Consider the following 12,737-nt stretch of genomic DNA (forward strand, 5'->3'; position numbering starts at 1 on the left):
TGTATTAAATAATTTAATTTTTTAAAAATGAAAGTTATGATGAACGTTTAATTCTTTAAACAATTAATTACATATTTGGTACTTAGCCCTTCATTTTTAAATAGTTTTTTATAGGACCATATTAATATATTAACAATTTGACTTTAAATTATTTAAAACAGAGTGATATCCAACCATAATCATTTAAACTTCGACTCAATGCATTTCCTCCCCCTTCTTTCTCTCCGACTCGCCCTACAACACATCATTTTCACTCTCTTTCATATATACCTATATATATAATATATATTTAAATCATTCTTTAAATCATTTTTTATATATATTTTTGATGCATCTGTACTTTAACATAATATATTATCACGAAAGTAACTGATATTAAAATATCTATATAAATATACAATTTATACTAACTTCGATACATTGCACATCCTCCCTCCTCTTCCTCTCCCTCCTCCCTTGCCCACTACTCATCTTTTTCGTCTTATTTCACTATCTTGTCATATAATATATGGATTTTTCCCTTAAAATATATCGTTTAATTAACTAGTCTTTAAAAATTCTATCTCTAAAGATCTAAGAGGTATCATCCTTACACTTATTTAATTCTAATGACATGTATCATTTGTATGTATATATAAACTTACCTTTTTAAAAAAAAGGTAGAAAAAAGCGCTAAGAGTGGGTGCTCAAAAAACCATTTGGGCCAGTTTCACCAACATCAATTACTTAATCGACTGTGAAACTGACCAATCACATTTGCTATTTAGTAGAACCATCTTTAAAAACCTACGTGATATTATCCTTATTTACTTAATTCTAATGACATGTATCATTTGTATAAAAGATTTGATATGAATAGTCGGCGCCAAGTTATTCTACCTTATTACTTACTTTATTTTAACTCAGCCGTATAACTGAAGTGGATCGACAGTTTTTGCTTTGATGAGTACCAGGATGGGAAAAATAAGTAATCAATTATAATGCTGAGGATGACTTAAAAATAAAGTCGAAACGTAAGAAGTTTGAATTTACAAGATTCGTATTTTATTTCGCAACCTAATAAATATGACTCGATCGCGCGATGTCAAAACGTTTATTTTTTATATTTACTGTTATGTTTATTTTTATGATTTAAATTAAAGTTTTTTGTTATTTTACTAGTTCTTTGTCCTTCTTTTGTCTATATAATATTAATTGTTCAACGAGAATCTATATAAAGAGATATATGCGTATCTCAGCACTTGCAAGAATTTTGCGAATATCGATAGACCTCTGATGGCGAGTCGACGTAGTAATATTCTTCGCAATATTTATCCCAAGTAATATACGTGTTCCCTCTCCCCCTAACTTACGCGCCGAACAATCGTCGGTTTTTTTTTAACGCAAATCTATTCGAAAAGTCCCGCCCCCCAATTTTATTAAGTTTAATTTGAAAAATTTATTTGAGCGGATATTAATTTAAGTTACAATAAATTAAATAATATTCGCAAAATGTTATAAAATCAAATACAAATAAGGTGTCTTCTTATTTTGTCAACGATTAAAATAACACGTGTAAAATTCGTAATACATATAAATTTGTTGTTATTAAACGAGTACAATAACGTTGTTCATTTTTTTATTTGATACAATTCTCGATTCAGGTGCGTTGTTAGTTTTCATTATCAAATGTAAAGTTAAATATGATATAGACTCACCTATATCTCGCCTCCACATTATAACCGTAATACGTAATCTTAAGCTTTTGCTAAATAGAATTTATAAATTATTGTTACTAAAATTATTCATATAACGGCTATTTAATGTTCCACGTGTGTGATGTTGTTAATAAGATATAGATGAGTCTATCACATTTTTATTACATAACATTATATTATGCTTTCTTGTTTTTTAATTTGTTAGAATCTGCTAACTCTATATTTGATAATAAAAACTTGCAACGCATCTGAATCAAGAATTGTATCAAATATAACAAAATGACTGACGTTATTGTACTTGTTTAACAACAACGAATTTATGTATTACGAATTTTACACCTGTTATTTTTCCAATAATAAGGATAATGTAAAGGACGAATCTGAGAATCGTCGACAAATAAAAATTAAGAAATTAATACATATGAAAAATTAGAAAAAAATAAAAAACTATTCGATAAAATAATGAAACGATATATTACATTTTGCATAAAAATTGATTGCAACAAAGAACGATTATAAAATAAGAATTATATAGTAGTAAAACTATGGCTAGGCATGCTGCTATTAAAAAATGATATAATTTACTTATAAATACATGATATATTTACCTATTTTTTAATGTATTTATAAGTAAATTAGAGGATATGTTTACTTATGAATACTATTAAAATTTATTTGTATTTGTATTTTTATATTAAATAAAATGTTAAAGACAACTTTATTATCTCATTGTTCTGTTCCTACTAATTGCATAAAACTGGTGCTGTTTATATAATAATAATGCTGCTATTAAATGATATAATTATTTATTTATGAATACTTTAATTATATTTGTATTTTCACATAAAAAAATTGTTAAAAACAGCTTTTACATTATTGTTCTATTCTTACTAGTTGAATCAGTGCCGGACTAAGGTATACAGAGGCCCCAAGCTACGACGTAGATGGGCCCTGTCCCAAAGCCCTATAATAAATTAATAAGCTATTTTAAATATCGCTATTAAAAAATTCCTCTTAGTCAAGCAAGCTCCATCACCGCGTCAAGGTGAGAATCTATCGATGGGGTTTTTAAAAATTTTTTTTGTATTTCTTAAATTTTAAATTAAAAAAAATTTTTTTACCTTTTAAATTTTTTTTATTTCTTACTTTAAAAAATTTTTTATTTTTTACTTTTTTAATATTTCTTTTTAGTTGTTATTTTTTTAAAAAGTATTTTTAGAAAAATTTTTTACGAGACTTTAGCTTTGCAAAGTCATCAATAATATCGTTAAATGATAAAGTTCGAAGTTTTTCAGCTTCAATACATAAAATAGCAAGGTCTGATAATTTTTCTTGAAGCATGGTGGTACGTAATTCATTTTTTAAGCGTTTTAACCGCTAAAATGACCGTTCTCCTGAACAATTAGTCACCATAAAACTTAAAAACAACCGTAGCGTTGCTTCCACATTGGGAAATGCTATAAATTATAAGTTGCTTAATTAAGTTTATCTTTAAATAACAAGAATAGACAGGCTAATAGAGAGTCCTTTCAGCTGTTATTGGTGCGATATACAATATAAGATATGTTAAAATGTGAATATTATATACTACGTAAATAGTTACCCCCCCATTGCGCGCCGAACGTTCGTCGAACTTAAAACGCAACTCTAATCAACTACCGTAGTAATATCACAATTATTTTTTGATGCATTTAGCATCTAAAATGGATCTTAATAATATGTTGAAAGACATATTAAATTCTTAAATTATAATATTTAAAGCAGAAATAAATCTGAATCTAAGAAAATTAAGAATTGTGAAGAACATCACGAGTTGGCGTTTCGTCCCGGCTTCCACTACTGGACTCATCAGTAAGGTAATGTAGTGGGAGCCTACCTTAGACGCCTGGGAGAGATGTTAGAAAGAAGTTCTATATAAACAAATAATCATGTAATTCGGCACTTGCGAGAATTGACACGATTAACTATAGACCTCTGTTGGCGAGTCGACGTAGTGATATTCTTCACAAATTTCCTCATTTAAATAAATAATTCTAAAGTAACAAACGCATTTTTGCAGCCAGCGTATATTTATCTTTAAAGATTATTTGATATAGATCCTGGTGGTTTAAATTTTGATTATTGGCGGCATGGTGCATCTTCACGTAAATATGAAAATGTTTAAGTTCTCCGATAAGGTTGATATCTACATCTTCAGGATAATCTTTCATTAAACACTTTACGCCATTATGAAGTTCACTGTCAGGGACATCTAAATCAACTTAGAAAGAAATCTTCTCTGCAATATTTTGGTAAATTAGTGCTCTTTTCTGTAAGTTTGTTTCAAGCGTATCCATCATAACAATAAACGCTTTTATGCGAAATTTATCTCTTGCCGAAAGAACTTCATCAACATTAGGTACATTTCCATCGTTAACGACTTGTTTCCTACGTCTTTGACGCTGATTTTCAGCTTTATAATCCACATCAGGTAAATGTTCTTTAGCTCTAGCTACAAATTCATCGAAACTTTCTCGGTTTTTCTTTAAAAACTGTAATAGCGATGAATAGAGCTTTGCACAGGTACTGAGGGATATTTTTGAATCTTGCAGAGCTTTACTGGTTTTATGAAACTCATTTAATATACGATTCCAAAATTCTAACATGAATACAAACTCTAATTCCTCCATTTTTTCCTGAAGAATACCAGCTTCTCGTCGTGTATCACCTTTTTCATACTCGTTTGTATACAAGCAATGAAGAGCATCAATAATCGATTCATAACCATCGGATATAGCTGAAACAGCTTTTGCATGTGTCTCCCATCGAGTATCACAAAGTCGTTTTGGTATCGTTGAGTCAGAGACCAAACACGATTTTAAAACAGTCCAACGTTTTGTAGAAGCAGAGAAAAATGTATATACTTGCTGTATAATAGCAAAGAAATTTACCGCGGGTAAGCAGCAATCAACTGCGGCATGACCAATAAGATTTAGTGAATGCCCACCACATGGAATGTATACAGCAAATTTATTTTTGTCCAGAAGGATTTTCTGCATGCCATTATACATTCCTGACATATTGGCAGCGTTATCATATGACTGTCCTCTGCACTTATTAAAGTCAATTTTGCAATTATTCTCAAGATAATTAAGTACGACATTAGCTATATTTTTTCCACAGTGACCATTTAATTGCAAGAACGTTAAAAAGCGTTCGATTGGGAAACCGTCGTCGGGTGAAACATATCTGACAATAACCGCTAATTGATCAACGTGTGAAAGATCTGGTGTTGAGTCGACAGATAAGTTGAAATATCCAGCTTTTTTTAAGTCTTTCAAAATTAAAGTACTCGTTTTTTCAGCCATCAGATGAATGAGTTCGTTACATATTGTTTTAGACAAATATGAAGATTTTCCAGTACCCTTGTTGCCATACTGTTCTATATGGTTTGCAAGAAAAGGGTCGAATTTTGCAATAAGTTTGCAGTAGATCAAGATAGTTTCCATTATCCAATGCTCCAAAACGTTCAATATCGCCTCTGAACGCTAATCCACGTTCCGCCAATGTGCAAATAACTGCGACCAAGCGTTCAGCTACTTGTCTCCAATATTTTCCTTCAATCTCTATTTGCTTATCAAGGTGTGTATTTAAGCTCAGTCCTCGCCGTCGCGTCAAATATGTAAGTAATGCACATCTATGATCTTCTGAGTTTTCATGTTGTCGAATTACAGCTGGATTTCTCCAATCGTTAAAACCATCATTAGCTAGCTTTACAGATGACGATGAAAAGATCTTGCAATAGAAACAATAAACTTGACCAGTGGTTGGCGAATATGTTAGCCATTCTCTATAGTATTTTTCTCCATTAGCTTTTGTTGACAAAAAAAGACCAGCCGAACAATATCTAATCTGATTTTGAAATGATTGTTTCGATTTTAGAAATGGGCCTGTTCGATGCTGATAATTTTCCGGACCTTCTTGAATTAAATCTGCGATGTCATCAGTATTTAATGCTGTCCAAAGACCGATATCATTGGCCTTAGTGTATTTTTCAGTTTCAATGTCAGGACCTGCACTTCCAGCTTTTTCATGTCTTCGTCCTCATTTGTATTTTCTACCTTATTTATATCAGATTCCGAAAGTTTTTTAATTTCAAAATTTGCATTAGTTACATTTTCAGAAGATGTACTGGCACTACTGCCAGAATATTCTTCTTGACTGCTTTGACCTGTCGTATGTTCATGGGATTGTTTTCCCATTGCCATAAAATAACTGTCTACTTTAGGCAACTTTTTCTAGCTGTATTTCAAGTTCTTGTTTTTGTTTTCTCTTTTGAAAACCGCTTTTAAATTTCTTCATTTTATGACTCACAGGTCGTTAGAAAAATTGAAAAAGCTTTTTTTTAAAAAAAGAAACCTGTGAAATCACCCTTACTCTATAACTATAACTGTATTTAATATTTTTTATAACGTATGTTTTTTTTTATCTGTGAATATAATATAGGATAGAAGTAAAAAAAATTAGTAGAAACGTAATAATCTAATAAAAATTGTAATTTTTAATAAAAAAGTAAAAATTTCATAGATAAAGGGGACACCGTGCGATATCCTGCGAAGAAGCCAGCCGCTTATAACTCTAACATCGGGAGGAGCAAGCATTTATGCAGTAAATAGCGCTATGCAGCGCATTAAGCGTAGGGGCTGCCTAGCGGGACCGCGCGTATTGCGTATTATAGCGTCCGCGGTAAGCAGAGCAGAGAGCTCAGAGCCAGTGATGCCAGAGGTAAAAGGCGAGCAACACGATAGTGGAGGGGATGCGCACAAATAAGTAATCGCGTGTGACTCCTGTTACGGAACGTTGTGATTTTAGAATTTTTCTCCCGTTTTCGGGTCAATGCATTTAAGCAATTTACCCTGGGATTGGAGGTCAGGATGTGCGATTAAGGATGTTTAGTAGGAAGGGTAGGATAATTTTTAGGAAGGGTGATTTTGAACCCGGTCCCAAAGAGTTCGCGAAGTTTGTAGGTGAGCCTGCGTGGATCGCCTTTCTGGATGGTTTTATAGTTGGGAAAGGTGAGGTTAATTTCTAATGGGTTGAGGATATATTTGCGTTCGGGAGATGGATCTAATGGCTTATTATGATTTAGTAGACACGCGCGCTAGTTTCTCGAAATAAGGAAAAGGATCGTGATTTTTATTAAAGGCTGTTTTGATCTGGAACCTTAATCTCTTCTCTTTTTGTCTTCGTCCACCTTTTGAAGGCATGGAAGCAACACGGAAGAATTGTCTAATTTCGAGGAAAATGTCTAAGACTGGGGCCACGCCATTGGCAGCGACAGTCACAACTCAGTCCTCTATGTATAATTTGTGAATCCTCCGAGAAAATGCTTAGGACGGGGGCCACACTATTGGCAGCGACAGTCTCAACCCCTCGGATATTCATATACTACTAAACGAGACGCAGAGTTGAGATTTCGATTTCGGCTGAGTAACTTTTATATTCTGTTTATTAAGCAAAAAGGAAAAATAAATGACCCAAAAAGGAAAAATAACCTACGTCTAAATGCGAAGCGTGAGGATAGTTCCAACTAAAGAATGGTGAAGTTTCTTCTGACGACTGGCTGACAACTGACTAGTTAATGGAATAATGATGAATTTTCTTCTAACTGACAATTTTCCTACTTTTCGCAGCTCTTTTATACTCAAAAATGAACGTGGAAGTGTCCTTTCATCTATAGATGGCAAAGATATGAAGATAGATATTGAAGAAGGTATACCAACAGCGAAAGTATTGAACTTCTTTAATGACTTATTTGACTCAGTTAATGGAAATGAAAAGGTAATTAATGATGATAATAAGTTGCGGCGTCCAGTGCTAGTAGATAGTGCACATCTTGAATTTTGGATAAGTCAAAAAAATGTGCTGTGAGATATGCGTTATGTAGAAAAACTATCAGGTAAAATTGTAAAAACGGTTCTAACTTTGATCAACCGGCTCTTCACTGTTAATGGGTTTCAAAAACTTTGGAATGAAAATTTTAATTTCAATTCATTGCAAACGCGTTATTGTAATCAAGATCCATTGGAAAATTTTTTTAGTCAAGTAAGAAGTCACGCTGTTTGTAATACTAATCCAACACCTCGACAGTTTGAAGAATCCTTTATCACTCTATTAGTGAGTAACATGAAGTCTGTTTCAATTGTTGGTGGTAATTGCGAAGTCACTAATGACGACTTTATGTTATTTTCATTGGAAGAATGTTTGAATGATATCTCAAATGTTTTGAAAATAAGAGAGTGAATTGTTTGTGGCGTGTTGCCGCTTAAACAATTCTATAGAAAAAGAATAAATCGCTTGAAGCGTTGGTCGCTTAAACGATTTTGAAAATGCAGAGAGAATGAATTGTTTAAAGCGTCTTGACGCTTAAACAATTCCAGAGTAGAAAGGGTAAATCGCGAGTGAAAAAGGAGAAAAATAAAGAGCAAGGGAATGTAGATGGTCACAAAACGAATTTAAAATAAATAAATAAGAAAAGAGGAAAAAGAGAAAAAGAATTGTCCTCTTACTTTTGGGATGAATGAGCTCTTGATGGATTGTGAATTAGGAAGGGTTACGGCGACAGGAACAGGGGAATAGGGGGATAGATCAGAGAGCGTTTAAGGGAACAAAAAAAGGGATAGTCACTACCAGGGAGGTATACTACTGCTACCTTCTCTGGCGAGAAAAGAGTTTGTGAGGAAGAGGAGGTGGTATTGGGGGAGGTAAATTGGGTTCTGTTACTTGCTCTAGCGGGAAAAAAGTTTGTGAGGAAGACGAGGTGATATTGGGGGAAGGTAAATTAGATTCTAGAAGTGAGGGGGGAGTGGGAATATCATCGAGGGAGATGGGAGGGAATCGTTCATGCATTGGGAGAGGGGAAATCGAGGGGGAATCAAGGGGGGTTAGGAGCTGGAATGTGGTCAAGTCTAAAGGAAATTCTAGGGGATTGACGGGCGAGTATGAGGGTTCCGGGTATATATGTGTGGTGATGTGTGTCTTCGTATTTGTGGCGGGCTGAGCGGAGGAAGGCGGCAGCGTAGCGATAACAGGCTGACGGGGCTCCGGCGCTTCTTAGAGAGGGGGTCTCTTGAACAAGACTCCCTAGTGACACCGCGAGTGCGCATTAAAATTTGAGGGGGGTGTTAGGTGTAACGAAATTAAAATTGGAGTTTGCGTGCATAGAATTTATTACACATACTCCTTTTAAGGAAAGTAAAAGGGGTAAGGAAAGCAAGCAAAAATATAGTCTTACTTGGAGGTTGAGACAAGGCTAACGGCGGATCGGTCCCTCGCGAGACAGTCGACGGTGAAGCATCTGTGGAATCTTCTTGAGAAGGAGGCCAACTTCCAATACTTCCGAGGGTCTCGGAGGCGCACGGTCGTGGATGGTCCTGATGCACCGCCGAGGGTGGTCTTGGTGCACAGACTCTAACTGAATTCGGTGTGAAGCACCGAATTATAACAAGATTTTGGTCAGTTGAATCGGGCTGTGCCTCGGACAACTGACTTTTGATCAAAGATATGACTGATCAAGTAAGACCGAACAATTGACTCGGGCTTATCGTCTCGGACAACTGACACGGCAAACTGAAGGTAAGAACTGACTCCATGCGCTTACGTGACCCTCGTATATATACCCCAAAAAGGCGGGCTTTTTCTTTGTCTGAGATTGATGCTCCGCTAGCAACTAGTGACGTGGTTTACGATTTTTCTTAACTCCTATCGTGTTAATCTAGCGTTTTCTCGGAAGAGTTTCAGAAATAAAGGATTTTACGATTTTTCTTAAGTCCTATCGTAGTTGATCTAGCGCGTTCCTAGGAGAGATTTAAAAATAAGGTACTTTAAAATTTTTCTTAAGGGTCCTGTGCGTTGAAAATTGTTGTTGGGATCACGTCGCGCTTTGTTATAATAAAATACATGACCGAAGGAGTCGTTCATTTCCGCGGCTTCATTTACATTTGTTGTGTGTCGGATAAACATTGCCGTGGGAAACCCTCTAAGAGTTTTACGATTTGGCACGATGGACATGGCGCCTGTTATTTCATAAACGAGTTTTCTTAGAGTCGCGGATCACCCCTAGATAGTACTTTTGAGCGGTGGCGTTACGACTGACTTAGGCGCCCCTATGCTAAATCATTCGCGCGCCCCAGTATAAAGCTGCAAAAACAAAAAACTAAAAATTCCTGCTTTCAGCATTACCCAGAACCACGACGAGGACGTAGCAGGATAATGTGTCCGTTTTTTTTGTTTTTTTTTATTTTTTTTATTTTTTTTTGCATTTTTTATATTTATTAATTTTTATATATATTTTCATTTTATTTTCATATTTAATATTATTATATCGTTTTAATATTATTAATGTATTATTTTATATCATATTTTTAAGTAATACACACAATTTGTAAAATAATAGGAAAAAGAAAATGAACAAAGATAATAGAAATTAAAAATAAAAAATAAAAAAGATATAAAAAATTATGTTTTCTGGCTTTAGCCTTCGCAAATATTTCTATAACATCTTTGTAATCAAGATTATTAGCCAGTTCACTTTCAATTGATAAAAGTGCTAAATCAGATAATCGCGTTTGCGTCATTGTACTTCGAAGATAATTTTTGATTAATTTTAATTTTGAAAAAGTTGCCTCACCGGTTGCCACAGATACCGGGATAGTTAATAATATTCGAAATGCTATTGTTAAATTAGGGAATATTTCCAGAAAGCCATTTTCAGCCAATTTATTTAAAACGTCAAGTGGAGATTGCAAACTGCTTTGTTATATATCTGAAAATGTTGTTTTATACAGATTTATCTCGTCAAACAGTTCAATAGCATTTATGTCAGAAGAATTTGTGTTTTTGTTATACAGTTTTGATTCCAAAGTTTTGCGCTGATCTAAAGTAACATCAGAATCTTTTATATTATATAGAAATTTGAAAGTGTCATTATGACATACAAGCTGATCAAATCGTTCTTCTAAAGAATTTAAGGCTACGTCAATAATATAATTAAAAAACTCCACTTTAAATGTTTGTCTGGCATCTATAATTGGTTCATCTGGACGTTCATTGTCAAACCGTTTTCTTTTTCTTAAGCGAAATTGCGATACAAGTGGAAATTCTGGAGAAATATTCATTTGAGCTGCTATATCTTTGGCATTTATTTCAATTTCTGTAAAACCATTTTCACGATACCCTTTTAAAAAAGCAGTTACATTTTCAATTAAATTTATACATTGTGGTATGATTTGATGTGACTGCAAAAATTTTGAAATAATATTGATTCTTTACAAAATATCATACCAGCAGAGCATAGACAATATAAACTTATAAGTTGCAATTTTTTCAGCAATACTATGAGCTGTATTCTTCACAATATTATCATTTGCACTTTCAAAAATCTCTAGAAAACTATCGTAAATTTGTGGCAAATTATATCGTAAAGCTTTTACTGCATTCAGACGCGATGACCATCGTGTAGCTGATACATTTTTTGGTGTTAAACCATAGTCTGAATTGTTCAAATGTTTTTTTAAAATGTCCCATCGATTTGGAGATCGAGAAAAAAAGTTAAAAATTTCTTGTATAAGAGAAAAAAACGAAAATGATTCTAATGATGCATCAGCAGCATCATTTACCATTAAATTTAAGGAGTGGCATGCGCAAGGAAAAAAGCTAAAGGATTTTTATTTAAAATATGTTGTTGCACTCCATTGTTTTTTCCTTTTATATTGGAACCATTATCGTAACCTTGACCTCTCAGATTTTGTACATCTAAATTATTTGTTGATAGAAAATTTAAAATAGTATTTGCAATGGCTGCTCCTGTTTTATTATTTTCTTTAATAAAGCCAAGAAAGTGTTCGCAAATTTTAAATTGATTATTTTTATATGAAACAAAACGCACCACCATTGTTAATTGCTCCTGATGAGAAATATCTGGTGTTGCATCTACAATGATTGCAAAATACTTATTTAAATTGACTGAAGAAATTATTGAATCGGAAATTAATTTAGACATAGTTGAAAGTAGCTCATTTTGAATAATATTACTTAAATAATGGTGTCCACTTTCTTGTTTGACAAATCGACGCAAGTATTCAGCCATGATTGAGTCAAATTCGGCTATCATCTGTACAAGTTGCAAGAAATTACCATTATTTGGGGTATATAAAGTATTGGATTTACCTCAAAAAGCTAAATTTTGTTGAGCAAGATATTTAACAATTAAAATTATTCGTTTAAAGACATTTCTCCAATGTGTTTCTTCAATACTTAAAATCTTTTTATTCTGAAAGTCTATAGTGTGCTGAGAAATCATTCGATTAGCGAAAAGTTGCCAGGATTTAAAAGCTTCGAGATGTTTCTTAGTTTGCTCATGATCTTTAGTGACACGATATATATTTGACCAATCAGAATAACCAGAAGAACTTGACAATTTATTTTCATTTCGTTTATATAAGGAACAAGGAAAACAGAAAACAGCATTTTTGGATTTTGAGTAAACCAACCAATTTCTGGATACCTTCTCACCATTAGCCATTGTACGGGTATATAAACTTGTTGAGAAACATCTATTATTTAAGTCTAATGGAAATTTAAAATCCATAATTTGTTTGGGAACACCGTGGTCAATCATCTGAGTCCGAAAATCTTCAGAAATTATATCAGGCCAGAGACCTGGGTCTTCAAATTGTTCAATCTGAACTAATCGAGAATTATTGTCAACGTTGATATTGGTATCAATATTGGTATCAATTAAAGCAGAAGGCGAATTTGGCAAGGATTTAGGAAATGAAACTTCTGTGATCGACGTTAATGTCGGATCCGAAGAAGTAGATATCAAAGAGGAAGCGCAAGAGGATGTGCTTGCTACTAATGAAGTTGAAGAAACAGAAGAATTTGGTGTAGTTTTTAAAAATTTGGATAATGAACCCGATAATTTTGTACTTTCTTCTTCTTTTCTCTTTCTTTCTTGGCGAAATTGAAAACCAGAAGGTTTTTTATTACTCATCTTTCTAT

At 33.4% G+C, this 12,737-nt stretch overlaps 1 protein-coding gene across 1 annotated transcript; it reads right to left on the minus strand.

Annotated features, from left to right (window-relative positions):
* Positions 1–3,958: 3,958 nt before the first annotated feature.
* LOC108774902 (zinc finger MYM-type protein 1-like) lies at positions 3,959–5,044 on the minus strand. The gene has a single exon (XM_018541132.1). The coding sequence runs from the start codon at positions 5,042–5,044 to the stop codon at positions 3,959–3,961; it is 1,086 nt and encodes a 361-aa protein (XP_018396634.1).
* Between the last annotated feature and the right edge of the window lie 7,693 nt (positions 5,045–12,737).

This window comes from Cyphomyrmex costatus, unplaced genomic scaffold (genome assembly GCF_001594065.2).
Source record: "Cyphomyrmex costatus isolate MS0001 unplaced genomic scaffold, Ccosl1.0 scaffold277, whole genome shotgun sequence".
NCBI classification, from domain to species: domain Eukaryota; kingdom Metazoa; phylum Arthropoda; class Insecta; order Hymenoptera; family Formicidae; genus Cyphomyrmex; species Cyphomyrmex costatus.

Bases quoted from the DNA above. Each gene is read 5' to 3' on its own strand.
- LOC108774902 (XM_018541132.1), bottom strand. From the start codon at position 5,044: ATGGCTGAAAAAACGAGTACTTTAATTTTGAAAGACTTAAAAAAAGCT.